We start from the raw sequence: 20,563 nt of genomic DNA, 5'->3' as shown, positions 1-20,563 counted from the left end.
TGATCCCAAAGATTAGCATAAAACTGCCTTTGCAACTGAATGGGTATTTTTTGCCTATCGGGTTATGCATTTTGGGTTAACTAGTGCTCCTGCCACCTTTCAAAGATTGATGAGCCACGCTTTTAAAGAATATCTTTGAGATTTCTTGGAAGTATATATGGATGATCTATGTGTACATTCGTCAATCCGGGCTGATCACTTTGAACACCTCAAAAAGATATTTGAAAAATGTAGACTTTATAGGATTTGTTTAAATCTGAAAAGTGCACATTAACGGGCAGACAAGGAAAAATTCTTGGACATATATGGCATAGCTACTGATATAGATAAAATTCGTGTTATTTTTGAATTGCTTTCATGGGACATTGTGGATATTACGGACGATTCATTTACATGTATGCTATGATTGCAAAGCCCATATACATCTTGATTACACTCTTTGAATGGACTGATGAGTGGTGTGAAGAATCCTTCATGAAGCTTAACCAAGCTCTCACTTCAGCCCCAATATTGAAAGCACCAGATTGGATTAAGATATTCCACATACATGTAGATGCTTCCAATTTTTCCATTGGGTGTATAGTAGCTCAACCAGGAGATAGAAGAATTGATTTTCCTATTTCTTATGCTTGTAGACAGTTGAATATGGCAGAGAAAAACTATACAACCATAAAAAAGGAAGGATTAGAAATGATCTATGTCGTAAAAAGGTATAGACATTACCTACTATTAGCCAACAAATTTGTGTTCTTTGTGGACCACCAAGCCTTATTGTACTTGGTCAACAAGCTATGCAACATAGGAAGAATAGTGAGATGCTTCATGATTCATTTGGAATTTGATTTCATTGTAGTTGTGAAAAAGGGCACCACTCATCAAAGAGTAGATCATTTATCAAGGATTATTTTAGGAGAACCACCAAAGGGAGTAGACGATGATCTACCAGATGCATATATGTTCTCCGTGGAGATGATACCTCGATGGTCAAAAAATATGGTATCATTGATGACCATATCTCAAGTGGATTCGCAAATACCACTTCCTATTACAATCGGATTAATTGAGCAATTGGCTATGTATCAACTACTAGCTGGAAGGCTGTATAAAAGAAATCGATATGTAATATTGCTTTTGTGTATTAATCTTGAGGAGAAAACCTAATACCTAAGTCAAGCACATATTACCATAGTGGGACTTTACTTTGCGGAAGACCAAACTATGCAACGGATCTTGAGATGGAGTTTTTTTGGCCAACCATGAGGAGTGTTTACTCATTTATAAAAAATTGTCTTCAATACCAAAAAAAATCACCCATGCCTCAAGTGACATTGTTCCAAATAGCAATCATTCCTAAGTGGAGTAACTATCTAGCTACTTACTTATCAAGATGAACATTTCCTGAGGATATGAGTAACGCCGCCAAAGAGCAATTGAAACTGAAGCAAGAGACTATGCTTTTATTGGGAACCAATTGTATCGAAGAGGGAAGGATCAACATCTACGTCTTGGTGCAAATGAAGACGAATATATTCTCATTATAGAACAAGCACATGTTGGATTAGCTGGAGGTCACTTTGCTAGTGAAACCACCATGAGAGTAATCCTAATGGTAGGTATATAGTGGCCAACACATTTTGCAGATGCCAAGGAATATGTTTGAATGTGTGATGCATGTCAACGAGAAAAAATGCCAACCCGTGTAGATAGCATACCTTTAAGACCAGTGATGGGGGCTAGAGGTTTTGCAAAATGGGGTATAGACTTTGTTGGGCCAATACAACCAACTGCTTATAGAACCCAAGCTCAGTATATCATTGTAGCTACGGACTATTTAACCAAGTGGGCAGAGGCCAAGGCAACCCAAAAGAATGATGCCAAAACCATAATTGCATTCTTGTATGAGAATGTATTCACAAGGTATGGACTGCCAATAGAAATTTTCAGTGTGATAAAGAAACTCATTTCCTTAATGAGGTAACTGAATCTGCTGAATGAATTTATGGTTATCCATGACAAATCAGCTCGCTATCACCCACAAGCAAATGGACAAGCTGAGCACACAAATAAAATTCTTAGCTGAATATTGACTAAAGTGGTTAGTTCAGGACAGACTGATTGGGAAATGAATCTCCATTCCGCTCTATGGGCTTATAGAGTTTCATTCAAGATAGCTTTAAATGCTACACCCTTTAACCTTGTCTATGGTCTTGATGTCATACTACCGATAGAATTTCTGTTGCCGACACTAAGGGTAGCTAAAGAGCTTGAGTGGACTGGACATGAATTTTTAAAGAGGCTTGAAGATTTAGAAAATCTTGATGAGCAAAGGCTAACTACTATAGCTCACATCTATGCACAAAAGCGGAAACAAAAACAGTTATTTGATTCCCATCTAGTCACAAAAATCTTCAAAAAAGGGGACTTAGTTTTAGTCTACTCCCCTAAACAACACATTCCTAAGTTTAAGAAAAAGGAAAACGAACCGTTTATCATTGAAGATGTATCTCCAAGTGGAGCAGTTAAGTTGTCCACTCTAGATGGCGAACAAATGGCTAATTGGATTAGTGGTGGATGCCGTTTAAAGAAGTACAATTTGCCACTAACCAATGAATTAATAGAAAAGATGCATGCAACAAAGCAAAGAAAGATAAAACAACAGCATGTCATTGATGAAGCCCAAGAGGAAGCTCGACTTTGATTACTCAAAAGAAAAGCTGCTCTCAAAAATCAACAAATACCTATTCCCATTAATACTCTGGAACCAGATGAACGACAATGGGAATTACCAGAAAGATGATGTGTTAACACATGATGAATGGTTAGATGTAATGGGCACATGATGAATGGCTAGATGGAATGGACCTTTGCATCAAAGTAAAACTGAACAATCATAGCACAAATGCATTGGTCGATACAGGAGCTCGGATAAATGCAATCAGTTATTTCACGTACAAGAAAGCAACGAATTAGTCTTTGACATCGGGAATACCGGCTACAAAGTATGCAACAAGAATCCAACACCGGCATTGGGAGTAGTCAACTTAAATGTGATAGTACATGGATGTTCATGCCCTCATGAATTTGTAAGCTTACTAGATAAACACATGAATGAAACAATGATTCTTGGAATTTCATGGATGCGGACGTACAAGGCAGTACCAGATTGGGATGCCAATCAACTCAAGCTATCACCTAAAGACAGAAAACTCATTGTTCCAATTGCACCAAGCAAAGAAAAATAGAAAATAGACTACCAGAAGAACAAACCACAAATCAATCAATCTTTTTCATCCTCTAGACAATCAAATGCTACAAGTAGCATGCAAGGAATTAGGCATATCTGGGTACCAAAAACACAACTCAAGGACAAGCCGTCTCAAATTTGGGTGCCCAAGACATCATCACTGTACCGAAGAAGCTTCCAAATTTAAAGGCACAAAGAAGAGAATCTTCGAATAGGGAGCCTAACACAAGATGGATTTGGAGGAAAAAGGAGCACTTATCTTCTCCGTGAACTGTAAAACCGATGAAGTAGTGGAGATTTAAGTCTCAAAACACTCAACCACAACAGTTCATCAATGACAAACCAAGATACTAGTGGCGAGTTAAAGCTCAACAACCGTAATCATTGATGCTGACAGCTCAGGAATTCCACGTGCCAAAGCATCTTGACAGTACAATAAAGCAAAGAGCACACAAGCTACAAGATTTGCTCTTTGGGAAACAGCAACAGAAAACCTCGACCACAGAAACCGTTGAGTTAATTACTCAAGACCCAACTCTTGCACATCATAATGGTTTGAATTGCATTGATCTTTGAAGCATGGCAGAGACAACCTTGGCTATGCATAGACACGATTATTCAACCCATGCACACAATCGTCCTGGAGTACGCCATCTAGGAGGCGTGGAAGGGAACTAAGTAATTAAGGGCAATGTTTGAATAGGGAAAAAAAGTCGGATGTTAACGTGTGATTTATTGCAAAATTACCTAATAATGCCCTTAAAAATCAATCAAAACAGGGGAATTCTAACCAATAACATCTCCCCGATGAGTGTACATAGTGTATGTACTATCAAAAAATCACAAAAAATAGCCTTTTTTGCTTATTTTTATCCTTTTTTCTTGATATTGGGATGTAAAATTGGAAAAATCCATCAAAAAATCATTAAGAGGTGTTTCTCAATGGATTTTCTTCATTGTTGATTTTTCACTTTTCTTTTTTAGCGTGTTTTATTATTTTCTTTGATTTTTTCAATAAACAGGTCAAAAATTAATAATAAATAGCAAATGAGCTCAGTGAAGAAACTGAAGATACGCTAAGGATAGAAAAAACAAGGCAGACAAGCATAAAAATTTTCAATCAAATCGCCAGATGGAAAAGGGAAGCCTAAATTAGGCCGCCAAGGCCTACTTTTGCAAATTCTTGTAGAATGAGCTAACGGAATTGGATTGAAGAAATTTTTGAGTCTGACATAGATTTCACAGCCTAGTAGGACTAACAGGGAAACGTGGTGAAAAATAGTTTGGGAAGTCCGTGTATAGATATCCAAGGTAGCCCAAAATCACCTCATTCCCACTAGTCACTCTCGGAGGAGAGAGCTTTCTGCTTTCTTTGCGCGGGATTTCCGGAGTCTACAGTCGTCCATTTACAGCACCGTCTCACACGAGACATGAGGGATAAGTTCTAAGTTGATGAATGAACATTCCTATATGGCTGGGTAGCAAGTCTAAGCTCAGGGAAAAACCCTAGAAACCCAGCTGTGCAAGAAGTCCTATGATACAAAATTGACCATGGTGGCCTGTCAGCTCAACCGAATTGGACAAGACTTGAATTGTACTATGCCCCTATATATCAGAATACTTTCATATCACCAAATGATAATTTGGCAGGGGTCGAGGGATTCCCAAGTAAGTAATCTAGGTTTTTGTCATATGCCAGAATTGGATTCTGACTCCAGGGACAGCTTATAGACTGGGTCTATACACAATGTACCTAGATGGTTTCATGGAAACAGTCAAGGAAAGATCTTGAATATTAGAAAACATCTCGAAGGATACAAAGTGTCAAATTTGATCCATGAAGTCAAACTGACTCCGAATGTGCCAAAACTGGATAAATAGCATCAGGACTATGTAGCGGACAAGTCCATAGCTACAAAAGTGACTAACCAACTCTGTATGCCAAGTAGTCACAAAAATCGGTGGTTTCAGAGTCGAGTAGGCAAGAAGTGACGCCGACACGCCCAAACTTTACCAAATTCATTTTAGGACTTGTTTTAGATGTATTAAAGATGTTTAGGTCATCGACTTGTCAATTCTTGCAAAAAATTGATTGCTGTAAATATCTCGTGATTATTTACTTTTATGCTTGTTTGGCTTGAATTTCATCTTTTCACTTCACCTATCACTTCTACACATCCATTACATGCCACATGTCAAGTATAAGCCAAAATGATCAAGAAAAACTCTGATTTTGCCAAAAAATAATGCACCAAAGTCCTTTTAATCCAAACTTTGAGATAACTGCTATCACATTTTTAATCCAAATTATCCCATATCTCACACACATACTCTACATCATGCAAATTGATGAAAAATTTAATAAGTGTAATTATTTACTTTTTTGCCAAAAATAGATGCAATTTGCAACTTTTACCTTATGGGACCAACGAACATGATGTCCCAAGCCCACTAATCAAGTTTAAGCAAGTTTGGATCTCAAAAACTCAAAATATCTTTATATCTACTGTTTCAGAGTTTGAAAGCCTAAATTTGGCACCATTTCCACCCAGTGCACTCAAGTGAGTCCACACTTCACTCAGGGTACCTAAATGCCATATGTTTCAAGCCTATGATGTCAAAAATGAAAAAAGTTGGAAAATATCCCCAGCTGTAAATAATCACTATTATTTACTTTTGTTACAAATTTTGCCTGAACTACATGTTTTTATGCATATATGCATGCTCCAAAATTGATTTGAAGCAAAATGGACATCATTTGCCAGCAATTCAGACTCGGAGCATTTCAGAGCGGACTTCGTAGAATTTTCTAACTTTGACATTGTATTCACTTAATAGCAGTAATGCAAGCGGCTGAGAAGGCAAAGAAAAGGGTGTCCTAGAAAGATAAGTTGTAGGAGTTGCCACCGTACGAGTTAGATTGAAGCTCAGTGAAGACAGCAAAGGCAACCTACTTGTCTAAAGAACAACTCGAAGAAAAAAATACAACAGTTTTCACTGGCAAATTCAAGAGTGAAGAAGGACACCATGTAGAATTACAAATGCTACCTAAGGAGGTTTATGATGTAGCGGCAAAGCCAGACACCAAAAAAGCCAATAGAAGGCTGGGGATTCGAGATTTCCACAACTAGGAACCATGCAGAATGGACTTCCAAAAGGCATATGAATTGCTTTCCTCAATCAAGGAAGATGGGTCAGCCCAAATCACGGATCAACCAGGGCAAAAGGTTGAAGTGGTGATCACTAAAGAAATAGTGGCCGAGGCACTGAAGCTGCCAATAGAAGGTACGACTATGTAGGCAAGAGATAGAAAGCCAAGAGGTACTTTTACCAAAGATATTGTTGCTGCCACATTTTTTGATCTCATCCAAAGGCAAGTGGAGGATCCATCTCGCCTCTACCATCAACATTTCCACTTACTCTCAAAGAGGCCGCCACGGTACACAACTCCAAACCATGCAATTGTGACTACTTTCACTCAAGTATTGAAGTCGACAACCAAGCAAGCAATAGATCATGCACAGTACGTGCTTACAACACTCTAGGGCACAAAGAAAGAGGGAAAGATCACATATCTGGGCATTCTAGAAGTGCTAACAATAATAGCATATCATGCTATTGGAATGGCCGACAATTTTCCATCGGCCCCAGATTAGAACACTTGGATCATTTCAGCTCAACCTTCTCCGCGGACCAATAGATCAATAAAGAGAGTATACAAATCAGATGAGGAATCTGCGAAAAGTTCCCATGAAGCCCACAATAGTGACAGCTCTGACAACAAAGAAACCAGGGCAAGGACGAAATCAATGATAAAGAAAGCAGTGGCAGCTCACCAAGAGGAGCCGCAGCAAAAGAGGGCTAGATTTGAAAGAGAAAAGCAAACATACAAAAGGAGCCACAAAGCTGCAGGTGAAGACCCAAAAAGATGGAGTCCAAGAAAGGTAAAGGGACTAAAAACCAAGAACCTTGCAAAGAAGGTTCCAGAGGATCCCAAAGATTTGCTCGAGTGGATGTATGCAGAAACTGAAGCTTTAAAGCCTATGGAAGCTCTAGAAGCTCAAAAAAAGCAACGGAAGAAGCGGTTGAATAAAAGAGACATGTGGAAGCTTCCAAACAAAGTGAGTCACATCCTGACCAAGAGGAGATGTCTCCAAGACCCTCTTCACCAACTACGGAACAACAAGATCAATCCATGTGGAATCCAAGGCCTTCACCAACAGATAAATCTATGGAAGACAACGTAGCAAAGGAAAAAGAGCCTGAACAACAGGAAGAAGCAAATTTTGAACAACCCAAGGAAGCCGAAGCAACTGAGGCATCCACAAAGATTGAAGGAGAAGAAGTAGAACCACCTCAACGACCACAAGCAGAAGCCATTGCACCAACAAAAGAGCCACAAACCGAAACATCCCAAACTTCTAAACAACCCGAGGTAGAGCCTGAAGACTGGGAAACCAATAATGAAGTCATCATGCAGGTAAATGAGTATGCAAAGCAAATGCAGTTGATGACAGACAAGATGTGAACAACAGCACTTACCCATAGTGCCAAGGCTAAAGAGCTGGAGCAAGTGATTGATGCTCTACAAGGAGAGAAAGGAGACAAAATGAACGTTATTGAAGATCTTCAAGGGTAGATTAAAGAGTTCAAAAATGAAGAAGAAATACACCAACTTGCAGAGGAGAAACAATAGAAAGAGATGGAAGAGCTAGCTCTTGACAAAGTTATCTGATGCATGCGAAAGCAAAGATCAACAACTGACAGAAGTAACCAATGAACTTTTAACCACTACTCTATCAGTACAAAAGATCCAAGTGCAGCTAGATGTAGCTAATGCCTCTTTACAGTACTCCAAACAACAAATCAATGATCTTTCTAAGACATACAAGAGGAAACCCCACTGTAGCCTCAATCAACGGACCAGATGAAGTATACAAGACCAGATGAAGTATACAAGACTTTAGAAAAGAGGAACAAAGACCTTGAACTTGAGCTGAAGCTAGAACAAACACAAAGACGAGACCTTGCATTGATGCAGGTTCAAAGAGAAGAGAAATTTCTAACGAGATAGAAGAATTGAAGAGAATCAATCAGCTTCTAAGAGAGGGACAAACGGAACCTCAGGAGGAGGCATGAACCTCTAAACAACCAACCATTGACATACCATCAGTTTCTTTTGCTGACATAGAAACACAGCCATCAGAAGAACTAGTAGGAGAGTCAGATTTTCAAGTACCAATCACTAAAGCCGAGCAAGTGCCAATGGTTGAACTTTCTAAAGCTGAGGAATATGCATTGAAGAAGCAAGTGGTCCAAGAAGCAGATGCTGAATGGAAAGAATCAATGGATTGGGAGTTGAGAGTTCTCCACTCAGTAAATGTAACTCATCTCACTCCCAACCAAATCAATGCTCAATGACATCAACAATTGCTGCCCTACCCACTAATAAAGGTGGAGCTACTACAGGTTAAGGAAATATTTTACAAGGATATGAAGGCAGAAGGCTTAGATGATATCCACCCAAAATGGAGAAGGAACTGGTTGAATAAGAACTCTAAATACCTAATTTTGTTAACAAGAGCATCTGCAGCCCTACAAAAGGACCCTACATTATGTCTTGTACTAAGGGTAAGAACATGGTAGGCACACAATGTACTGAAGAAGAAGAGGCAAGCATGGATAAATTACCCATGACTACCAGCTTTAGAGCAAGGACCAGCAACATAAGAATACATGGTGAAAACCCTAACGGGCACCATGACCTTCATCAAGAGCCTCCCTCACCTCTCATGCACAATGCTTTGTAAGATCTGCAAAATGTTGCTCACCTGCATTCAAAATTTTCACGAGCCTGAGCAAGCAGGAGCACCATGGATGTCTTTCCTCGAAGGCAACAAAGGTCTATGTTATAATTTAAGTGGACAGCCTTCAAAAGAAGTCCTCTACGGCTTCTACGCCAGATATATTCTTTTGCCATCTAGCAATATGTTGCCATTTGAAGAGGCATTCTATACAAGTTTCTTCACATGGAGGAAAAATATATTTGGGCCAGTGATCAGCAACCTTACATAAAGGTTTGTTGGCTATTCAACCATTGAACTTAAAAACAGAGTCACCATACAATTTTTGCAAGTCCCTGACAAAGAAAGATGAATCACATATGAAAGAGCCCTACATGCCCTTAAAGACCACCTCACCCACCATCAACCTAAAGACTACTTCAGTCCATGAAGCTGTGTCAAGGGACGACACAGTCGAGGAGGAGGGGAATATTTGCAGCAAGCTAACTCGGATAACATTTTTTGGAGCTAAGCTTAAAAATCATAAAATAAGTATAGGTGGCGTATTGGGGCATCATTGCTAAGCATTTAGATGCATTCACTACAAAGTTCTCCGATAAAATTGTCAAGGTATGCCATTGCTTACTTCTTCTAGATTATGTATATATTTTTATTGATTGTATTATTTTGTTTGTTAAGCTGCTCAATATTGTGGATCCAAACTTGGGAACCGATTGGCTAGCAAAGGTTATGGTCTTGAAATGGGGAACTGACAGCTGGGCTACATTGGAAAAGCTTAATTTGATAGCTTTGGCATATGCTCCAATTCCAAGTAAAATAACTTGGCTAGGATTGCTAGAGGCTGACAAGGTAAATAGAGCAGCCTATGGTTTGAAAAAAGGGGATCACGCCTTTCGCACGTAAGTGTGCTCTAACTATTTTGGTCAAAGCTTCTTTAGTGTATGTAGTGTCTTGTACTAATCTTTTATGTACTTATAGTTGGCTTCGTAGAGAGGGTTTCTTGTCACGTGCCTATGAGAGGGCATTGTAGCTTTCATCACACTTCCTTGAGCTACATGGTGTAGCACCATTGCCACATGATTGTACGCTAGCTGCCTATTTTGAGGAGGTGAAGTTTGAAGCTAGGCCATACCTTTTTCCACAAGAGGTCTCTCTTGAGGCAAAGACAAAATATGCACAAAAGAAAGCACTAAAAAAGGAGATTGACTACTTGCGTATGGCAGCTCAATGGTTAGCATACAAGTAGAGGTTTTTTAGAATGTGTGTGTCCATGAGTGTATGCTTTGCAATGTTATTAATCTGTCCTTTTTTGCATATGTTTCTATCCTTCTTGGTCTCCAAGAAATTATTACCTGCTCTTCCTTTCTCGGTAAGGTAGTGGACTCAATTGTCTCGGTAAGGCAGTGGACTCAATTGTCTCCGGAGGATTCCTCCATGTATACTTTGGCACTTCATACGCTCTCTCCGTTCGAGATAGAGACATGTCCTTGGTGGGTTGACATGGAGCGAGTACACTTGCTGATGCAAGAGAGAGAAATCCATGATGCTACTCGGGTAGATTCAAGGGAATTTCATATTCCCGAGGTCAAAAGGATACCTTCCCAAATTCCGGCTCAAGTGGTGCCTCCCCGTGGTTTTGCTACAATGATTTTACCATAGCAAGATGTAAATGTGGGCGTAACAGGTATTAATTATGCTGTATATTTACCTTTTTCTTTCTCTATACTTTTACATACATTCATATGCATCATTTACCTTCTTGTAGCTTCACATGCTTCCCAAAAGGGAAAGGAGCATGTTGATGATACTACTACCATAGAGGAGATTGTTCGTGATGAGAGTGAGCCATTGTGTTCTAGATGCATTCTTGGCTTGATTCTTTAGTACTTGCAATTTATTTGTTTTTACTTTGATTTCTCAGCTACTCCTGGCTTCAATATTGTGCGTCGCACCTTGAGCTTCATATATCCTTTGCATTCTCCTAGTCTTGCTTCTTTTGCTGCTTCGGAGACAAATTGTATGGCCATCCATGGTGACTATATTGAGATTGCAGTATTTTTCAGAGCTCAAGTGCGTCATCCACGTTGGATACCAGTCCATGATTTTATGTCTTGTGTGACCAATCCTCCTTTGTCATACACTCGAGGAGGTAAGAGTGTACCTTGGGCAGCTGATTTGATCTTTTTGGACCTCCCATTCGGAGGCTCCCATTCTGGATTGTCCTCTGGTCCATCTTGGGACTTGCTTACGGAGGAGCATGTGCGTGCTGGGATTCACCTGTCATTTTTGACATTGGCGGATGCAGGCTGGTTGCTAATCATGGTGTCCATGGAAGGTGTGTTTCTTCACATGTTACCTTAAAATCGGTCCGCATTTCATTTTCACATGCTATTTGAGAAAATGTCTTAAAAATTGTTGTGTATTACCTTTTTGTTTGACATACAGGTGACGCTATTGATTGGGTTGAGAGATTTTGTGGAGCTTCACAGATGGTGGTCCATCGACGCATTGTAGTGATGCATCACGACGCGTATGGGTTACATGGAGAGCTTTGGTGGTCGCGTGGAGGTACATGATTGTGTTTGCATTCCTTATCCACTCACTCTTATTTTTGTCCATCTGTCACAAATGGGTGTCTTCTATTGCAGTGCCATTGCTCTATGCTCTTTATGGTGCACAGAGTAGCTACTCATCCGTCATGTTTTTTATTAGAGAGTCAGGTTCTTTTCTCCAGTCTTGGCATTCAGCCCTTGGACTCTTTTATGGTGCATCATCTACCGGTGCTTTCGCAGGCACGATCACCTTTGGGAGAGCCCTTGCGAGGTGGGCAACAATGGAGCTCAGCTTTCATGGCTTGTTTTGTGGAGTTTATTTGTCCACGTAGTGGGATTTTCTTGGAGCTTGGGTGTGGTACTGCTCTAGTGTTACGGGCTTGCTTGGCTACTGGACGGGCATGTGTAGCAATTGATGTTGATGAGCGGGGCGGTCACTTTTTAGAATGTGTATGATATCACGTGAGTTAACCGGAGAGGATTATTAAAAGACCAGAATGTATAAAAATGTATACATAGAGAGGGGGGTGGGGGTTTTTTAAATAGGCTCACAGTGTAAGTATAGTATGTATATTGGGGTATTATTAATTGCCTCTTGAACTCGCGTGATATAGGGGTCTTTTGATAAGTAACTGCCCCGGGAGCCACTTATTACTGGATATGTTTTGCCTTTACTCCAAGCAAAAAGGCGGAACAGAGAGGAGGCCTCTACATCTCTCGACTTTGATGATGAGGGTGAAGTGCCCTCATGTGTTAACATCTTTGACAACTAGTGAGGCTTCCATTTCTTGTTTTAGAACATTGCCTTTATGTTGTTGGTAGTTTTGTAAGCTTTTATATCACATAGTTTTGTGAGGTGTATGGCTCTTTTTGTGAAGATGCCATATGATGTTGTTTATGTTTGGGTCTTTATGGTTATCTTTCTTGACATTGTCTTATTTTTTGGAAGTGCATTACCGGTCTATGCAGAGGCAGTGGCTCAGCGCATGGCGACGGATACACATTATGATCTTAGGGTGCATGCGAGCGTTCCACGACGCAATATATTCATCGATGATGAATGTGAAGTTTTGTAGCGTGCTTGGTCATTGTAGCTATAAATGATCTGACAATTCTTGTGGTTAGATAGATTGGTTGTGGTCTTATTGTCAAGAGATATATGGAACTATAAAAATCTTAAGCTTAATGTAAACATTCAGTCTTTCAATCATCTATGACATAGTGAAAGCATTATTTATAAAATTCATTCTGCAATTGTCTTTAAAATATGTGATTGTTCTTGATTGTCCACTACTTAAGCTTGGATGCTCATGTTGAATGTTTTCTTTAATGCGGTTTGGATATGCACATGAATACTCCAATCTTGCATAGGTTATAGTTTTGCAAAGATATTTAGTCCGGTTGCTCGAAAGTAAGACTCTCTGAGGTGGAACCCCTTTATGGGCTGAAATGGTTGTTGATTTTTGGGCTGAAATCAATGGTTTATCGGGCTCATACAATAGTTGAAATCAGCTAATTAATGTATTGTCTCAAGGCTGAAATTTTTACTTATTTTAGGCTATTTGCAGTTGCCTTTTGGCCGCTCAAATATGTCATACACAAATCATGCTATAGCAAATCCATCATGCCAAGAAAAAGAGGATATTGAGACAATGAAGAAACTTCCAGTCTTCTCTATTATCTAGATTCTGGTAGAAGTAATATGTATTGTATTCAAAACTTGTTAATAGAGATTGATTCTAGAGATTGCTCGCATTGTAGCTTGCTCGGAAAATCTCGCTCGGGCTATGGTAAGACTCAAGATTGACTATGAACCCTTGGCTCCAATCAAAGAAGCATGACTAGATCAACAATCCATGGAACTAGATAAACAATCTTTGTATGGAGATTGAGCATTAGAGCATTCAAGATTATCAAAATCTTGGACTCTTTAGATACTACCCTCATACCTAGGTGAAGACGAAGAAAAATCATTGTGATCTATAAAAAAAAAAAAACTAAATAGACCAAAACATACTTTGGATGTGGTGAATTTGCAATCAATCATGTCAACTGCTATTCAATGTACTATCACACTAGGTGAGCTGCTCAAGATAAGAACACATCTATGGAGGGATTTGCAACAAACCATGGAAAAGACGGGCTTAATGGGATTGACCAAGGAAAAACTTGAAGAATTTCATAGAGAGGAATTGCGGGCAAATATTTTCAAATCCGTGCCCCTGAATAAAGTTAGAGGCTACTATGAAGAAAAGAAGGAGACACGACCCTTTCAATATAGTACAATGATGTAATGACCATGACTGTTCTAGACAAAGGGGTAGGTATAGCCATAGCAACAAAAGAAGTCTCCAAAGCTTGGGGAACTTACCAGCAATTCAATAAACATGAATGAAACTACAATTGGAAAATGGGAATACTAAGTGACCAATGGGCTGACTAGAAAATGTGATTGTTAGCTCTTGTGAAATTGGCTACCATCACACTTTTGCCATGGTAGGTTTTGGAAAAAGCTAAACTATGAAATCATTTTGGGAAGACCTTTCATGAGACAAACGTAGTTGATTCAAGATTGGGGAAATGACTATCTTTACTTGAAACAATTTAGATCAATAAATGGCTCAACCTAAAGGATCATTTCTACTGAGATGTTCTGAGGATACCAATCTAGAAGTTGGATTTAGAAACCTCAGTGGACACTAAGCTTCCGTCATGGTTACATCAAGACACTCCAAGTTTGATGTGTGGAGCTTTTGAGTGTGGTAGTTTATAAAAAGAAGACTGCGTACTAGACTGAAAGGTAAATGATGTGAAGTACATACTAGAACCCTTTCCATAACATTTTTTTGAACCATTTGAGTGGACTCTAATTCTAGTCACTATGGATGTATATGTTAACGAATCCCCACCCACGCATTTTTGTGATGAGGAGGGATATGAAATAATTCCTATTTAGATGGCATCCATAGAACCCATCGAGAAGCAATAAGTTTTCTATAATGCCACAGACAAATTAGAAGAGGAAACACTTGCAACGGGCGGGAAAAACATTTATTTGGGTTTTCAAATTAGCATTGTAGATGCAAGCAAAGATATCATAGAAAACAAGACAAAAAAATGTGAAGAAAACAAATTAGAATGAGAATTAGAGGGAAAGACTCAATTCTTGATGATGGTGGATGCACAAGATTGTGTCAAGGACAAGATTACTGGGAGACATCCAACCTTAGAAAATAAGAAAAACATGGATCTATGGAGAAAAACAAAACAAAACTGAGTAAGTCAAATGAGACTAAGGCCCTCAATGGTTAGAAAACATTGTATCTCTAATGACCATAGCTCAAGTAGACTCACAAATCCCACTTCCAATCACACCACGATTGATAGAGCAATTTTTCCTATATCGATTGTTGGATGGGAGATATATTGTATCGAAAAACAAAGATGGGATTTTACTTTTGTGCATTAGTCCTGAGAACTAAGAAAACTATTTGAATCAAGCTCATACAACAGTAGTAGGAATTCATTTTGTGGAAGATTAAACCTTGCAACGATTAACCTGGTTATGAGTTTATTGGCCTACTATGAAGAGAGACGTTCATGTTTATGTAAACAATTGTTCCAAATGTAAGAAAAGTTCCTCCATTCCTCATGTCACGTTATTCCACATCTTTGTTGCACCAAGATGGAGTATCTGGTAGAATATTTGACAAATAGAGCATTCCCTAAAGATATGAGTAAATGTGGTACGAGTTTCTAACCTCACTCCTATCTTATTGCAAACATAGCAAGAACCATGAATATAATTGTCAATCCATGGGACGAAGTTGACTTGAATATCTCATAGAGGCTACAAGAGGTTATCAATATCTTGGAAAACAACAGACAACTCGCATCTAACTCAAGCTACACTCAAATGACTGCAATCACCAAAAACTAGTCGCTAATCAACAAACAAATCATAACTATTACAGCATCAAATGACATCCAAACATTACAAAACTTCTAGAACATGTTTATAAGACCTAAGTGTACATTCTTATGGTCTCAAAAATCTCACTTTAGGTCAAGTGCAAAAATCACGATTATTAACAGTAGTGAGTTTTTGACCTAGTTGTTTTTGACCCAGAGATCTTGCTGAATTTGTTTCTCACGTTTCTTCAATTCTTTCTCTGACAAACTGTGCCTCAATTGATCCAAATTCTTATCTTTCTCTTTGGACATTTGTACCTTCAAAACATTGTCGTTTATTTAGTTCAACAAAACAAGAGTTTTATGAATGACCCCAAGAATATGAAAGAGTTTTATGAATGAACAATAAGAAAGAAAATTAATTCTTACATCGTACACCAATCTTGCCAAGTATCTTCGTGTCAAAGGGTACCATGGCTCAGCTCCTTTTGAGTACTTTCTACGCACTTCAGCAATAAGAGCTTGATCTTGCATCGGCAACCCTTTTAAATACACTTCATGATCGGCAGCACAGATATGTGTTGTATTCACAATCTCATCTCGCAAGTGGCAAGCAACTAGAGCATGTTTGTTCATGCTAAAAGACACAGAGATCATTACTTATAAAAGCTTTGGGAACAAAGCTTATGAGCTAAGCAAAATTTGAAAACATAAAGCAACTTACAAATTCATCCATTGCAAGCTACTCAACAAAGCAATCTCAGGAACCTTTGTGGGGTCTATAATGGTGCAAAGAACCCTGCAATGCTTCTCTTTGCAAGTTGAAAATTTCTCCCAAATGGCAGCTATCCATGCCACAGTATGGTGGTTTCCCTCCCATACATAAAACATTTGATTGGACAAATCTTTAAACCTTATATCTTTCCTTAGTTCAATTTTGAACTCCTCATTAAATTCAATCCAAAATGGATCCATATTTGCCTTAATTTCATCTAAGTTTCCAAAACATAAAATTAGTATTGACACGCTAACTTAAAAAATGATGTCCATAGAGTTAGTGCCTTACCAGTGAGAGCCAAAACCTCCTTCTTACATGTCCACACCGAGACAATAAATGCTCCCTTCTCCTGCATGTAGCCCTCCTTGGCAAAAGCTGCCTTCAATCCACTAAGATCATCTCTAAGTCCTCTTACTCTAGCATAGGGAATCAATCTGCACAATGGGATTGGAGGGCAATCAAAGAAACTAAACAACCTTGTGCTAGTCATGGCATCAGCACCGCTATGCATAGGAAGTTTTTTCTCATCTTCATCCTCTTCTTCTATTGTGGCTGTGACCTCATCTCTCATCCTCCAAGGGACTATTTGCATAGCATTTTCAGCAGGAGCAAGAGTATCATCAACCTCATGCACTGAGCCCTAACCAATTTCAGAGGAGACTATTTCTTCTTCTTGTGTATCCAATTATCTGTCATTTGTGTTGCAGAAACTATGGATACTTTGTCAACTTCCAAGATTCCAGACCTTGAGGAATCATTTGGTGACTTTAAATTGAAACAGAAACAAAACCTCCTTCATATTTAGAGAAACATTTCAATCTATAACATTATACGCAAAGAATCGAGAGAACCTTTGAACTTTCAAAAAATGTAAATCCCCAAAAACATAACTCTTGACCAACTACGTTGTCTCACCTACGCAAGGGCCGTCCACATTTTCCCCTTTTTCTTGATGTTCCATCTGCAAACTTTCTTCTGGAAGAGCCTTTTCCGGCCATTGAAACTACCTTCTCAAAGGTAATTACTATGTTAGTTTTTTAAATGCATGATGGATTCAGAGGACATATTTCCAACATTCATCAATGGGTGGTATAACAAGTCACCCGACAACACATTAGTATTTACTCTGTTCGATCTACTTTCCGCTTAGCAGTTCCAATGACTTGCCAAAACACGTATACATACACTTCAATCCGAGAAATAGAATATATACATTAAAGGATTAAAGAGCTATGACAAAATATAACAGTTATAAAGTGCCCCAAGCAGCTCTTTATCAAGCCACAAAACCCATCTTTGAGTAGCTATCATCATGAGGAACTTGAAGCTTGTCATTTGTTAAGAGAACTTGTCGTTAATAAGTTAAGGTTGTGCCGATCACTAAGCTCAAAAACTTAGGAAGGCTTGAGAGATTGATTTGCTGAAAGTTTAAGCTCTTAAGCTAGTCCTTAACTTCATGAACGAAAACAAATTTCTGAGGATGATGCTACCTTTTTTTGTTTAAGCTTCCTCACATTAGACCTTACAAATTATAGAAAAAACCAGAAAAGTTCTACCTCAATGATTTTGTTTGCCCCACACAATAGGATGTTAGCGCTGATGTAAGGAAGTTCAAAGCTGGAGTTCTGAATGCCACCGAGCCTGTCTCAAGGAACTCACTCAAGCTATAGCAGGACTACTTGTATGCCTCAAGTACCCCGCACCACCGCAGGGGAGTTAGGGACTGTTCCGAGATGGCTTACAATCCGCTTCAAACACCAATTGAACGAATTGATAATCGCCTGTAGCACCTTGCACCGGCGCAGGTAGTTTAGGATAGTTGTTTTCAATCCAGCTCATGGACCTCGCGGCACCGCAAGGGTGCTTTGTACAGTACAGTAGCTGTAGTTCGCATAAGGACCACACGGCACCGCAGGGTAGTTCAAGGAAGAAAAGGAGGCGACGCAGGCCAGTTTCAATCCAGATGATGTGGGGCAGTTTTAATCGACCTCATGCACCTCGCGGTGCCGCAGGGGATCTTGGGACAGTTTGTGAGCCAAAGCAAGGCAGTTTGGGTAAGCATTTCGCGGCACCGCAGGGCAGTTCCAAAGAAGAAACACCGTTGAAGACCATTATCCAAAAGTTTTTCATTGAATAACTAAAACTGGCTTAACAGTCTTGCGATGACGCAATATATAATCCACGTTTTATATTTATCTGCCTCAAGCGCCTTCTACTATATGTTTCATTTGCCTCAAGAGCCTTGCGGCGACGCATACCCTAATCCGGCGTTATTTATATAAATAGAATTCATGGAAATTCTCAAAATATCCCTCAAATTTTAAAATTACCAAAATACTACCCATATTTTATCAAAAAATGCCCTTCAAATATTTCTTGATTTCCAAAACACCCCTAGATAGGAGACTAACCATCTCCAAAGACAAATTTTTTGTAGCTTTTCATAAGAAGACTGATTGTATATCATTGTAAGCTGTCAAAACAAGAATAATTTGAGCTAGTTATGTAGGCTTTGACGATGAATTGCTTCATTATTTTTTGCAAAAAAATGCCTTTTAGAGCTAGCTAATTCATGAGAAATTATTTGTAAAGCAATCAAAAAAGGATCTCAATTGTCAAAAGGAATAAACTCTAAACAATCCAGAGTAATCCACCCAAGCCAAACACAATGGTATTTGGGAATTTTTGAAATTTGAGGGGTATTTTAGAAATTTTCACACATTAGAGGGGTATTTTGGTAATTTTCCTTTTTTTAAAAACTTTGATTCAACAAGCTCGCGGTGACACAGACCATAATCCAAGCAATTTTATAAAGATTGAATAATGTTATTCCTTTGCAATGCCATCACTGAAATGTGATAAATATGCTTGAGTGCATTTTTAAGTTGTTGATAGCTTTTTTTTATGGGTGATAGCTTAAAGCCTGTACATGGTGGGTGGGTTGGATACTAGGTGGCTTCGTGACAATTTATGAGAGCATCCTTGCAATCATGTCCGCATTTAGGGGTAGGTACTATGTGCCTTTGTGACAATTTATGGGAGCATCCCACCAATCATGTCCGCATCTAGAAAGTGCATGCACAGAGCAATGAGTGAATAGTTTACCTCAATAGGCTCAGCACAATGCATGTAATATTTCAAGTGTTTTTAATTCGAAATAAAATATACTGCAATAATAAGTATTGTTGGAGAGAAAACTTGAGCAACTTTAAACTCTATAAATCAAAATCTCTTGCTTTGTAATTTTGTCTTGCCGTCTAAGCTCGATATCTGGTCAAATTCATTAAAGGCCGTTTCATAACGCCAAGCACTCATTACATATTCATTAAACGGTGTTTCATAAAGCCAGTGTGATAGATTAATTCAAGCCGTTTTTTGATGTGGCTGATCACATCACCATGGACGTTATGTTGTAGACTTCACTATTTTTTGAGCTGGAGACAATATCATACACCTTTGCACAAGGATTCTCGCCTGCAATTTCTGCCTATAGCACATGGAGACAAAACTATAACTTTTTGAAGCAACTTAATGCCTGCAGCTTTTTGCCAGTAGAAGTTTCTCGAAACTATAACTTTTTTCACACAACTTTGTAGAAATGGCGAGACACATTACTGTGTATGGGCCAAATCCTAAACAAAAGCTTCTAATGTTCCAACCTAGGATGTTTGAGATTTCTGTATCTGCAGTGCGACACCACTTTGAGCTTGGAGCTAATGGATTTAATATTTATCCATTGACACTCAATGGAGCGAAAATAAAAATGAAAGCTTTACAAAATGCAACTGGCGAAGACGTATTTTTTCTTGATCATGAACACTGCCAGTTTTACAAAGTGTGACGTGTTTTGAAAGAGATTGGGTGTGATGGTAGCACACACTCACCAATCATTTTGGAAGGTGGATCAACGGACAATATTTCCAGTTTGGTTGATATTATAAATTCCATGCCCTTGCAAACTAATATCTATGTGGCTTCGAAGCAAGTAAAGGAAGTCATCAAAACTACAGAATTGCCAACGTATTACGATGGGTATGTTGCATTTGAATTGCCTCCTTCTGGCCATGGGAATGGGATGATGGGCATGGAGCAACGGCATGATAGTCATCTATGGACCGAATATGTAACTTGCAGTAGTGATATCTTTCCAGGTGTTGTTCGCTTTAGCAGATGCTCTGGTCATCTCCGATGTGTTAACAACGAGTGTCCATTTTACATTAGAGCAACGGTGCATAATGAGGCTCATTGGCGAGGTCGGTTCTCTAAAAATTGT

The 20,563-nt window shown here is 39.0% G+C and overlaps 1 protein-coding gene and 1 pseudogene across 5 annotated transcripts; one reads left to right on the top strand and one right to left on the bottom strand.

The window, feature by feature from the left end:
• Positions 1–7,439: 7,439 nt before the first annotated feature.
• On the top strand, positions 7,440–12,729 carry LOC147438175 (uncharacterized; annotated as a pseudogene).
• Positions 12,730–15,594: 2,865 nt separating this feature from the next.
• Positions 15,595–18,406, bottom strand: LOC147438174 (uncharacterized). 5 transcript variants are annotated; one of them, XM_086486079.1, is made up of 6 exons: positions 17,847–18,406; positions 17,206–17,297; positions 16,579–16,724; positions 16,237–16,504; positions 15,942–16,149; positions 15,595–15,830 (listed from the first exon to the last, which is right to left on the bottom strand). In XM_086486079.1, exons 2-6 carry the CDS (start codon positions 17,286–17,288, stop codon positions 15,711–15,713), a joined length of 825 nt encoding a protein of 274 aa, XP_086342205.1. In that variant the 5' UTR covers positions 17,289–17,297; positions 17,847–18,406; the 3' UTR covers positions 15,595–15,710. The 5 variants fall into 5 exon arrangements, with proteins under 5 accessions (XP_086342205.1, XP_086342204.1, XP_086342203.1 ...); XM_086486078.1 differs by having other exon boundaries at positions 17,206–18,406; XM_086486077.1 differs by lacking the exon at positions 17,206–17,297 and having other exon boundaries at positions 16,579–16,979.
• Positions 18,407–20,563: the final 2,157 nt, after the last annotated feature.

The sequence above is a fragment of the Adiantum capillus-veneris genome, chromosome 17, assembly GCF_014529385.1.
Source record: "Adiantum capillus-veneris isolate H3 chromosome 17, ASM1452938v2, whole genome shotgun sequence".
Lineage (NCBI taxonomy): Eukaryota > Viridiplantae > Streptophyta > Polypodiopsida > Polypodiales > Pteridaceae > Adiantum > Adiantum capillus-veneris.
The sequence above is the reverse complement of the archived record's forward strand: the minus strand, read 5'-3'. Positions and strand labels throughout refer to the sequence as shown.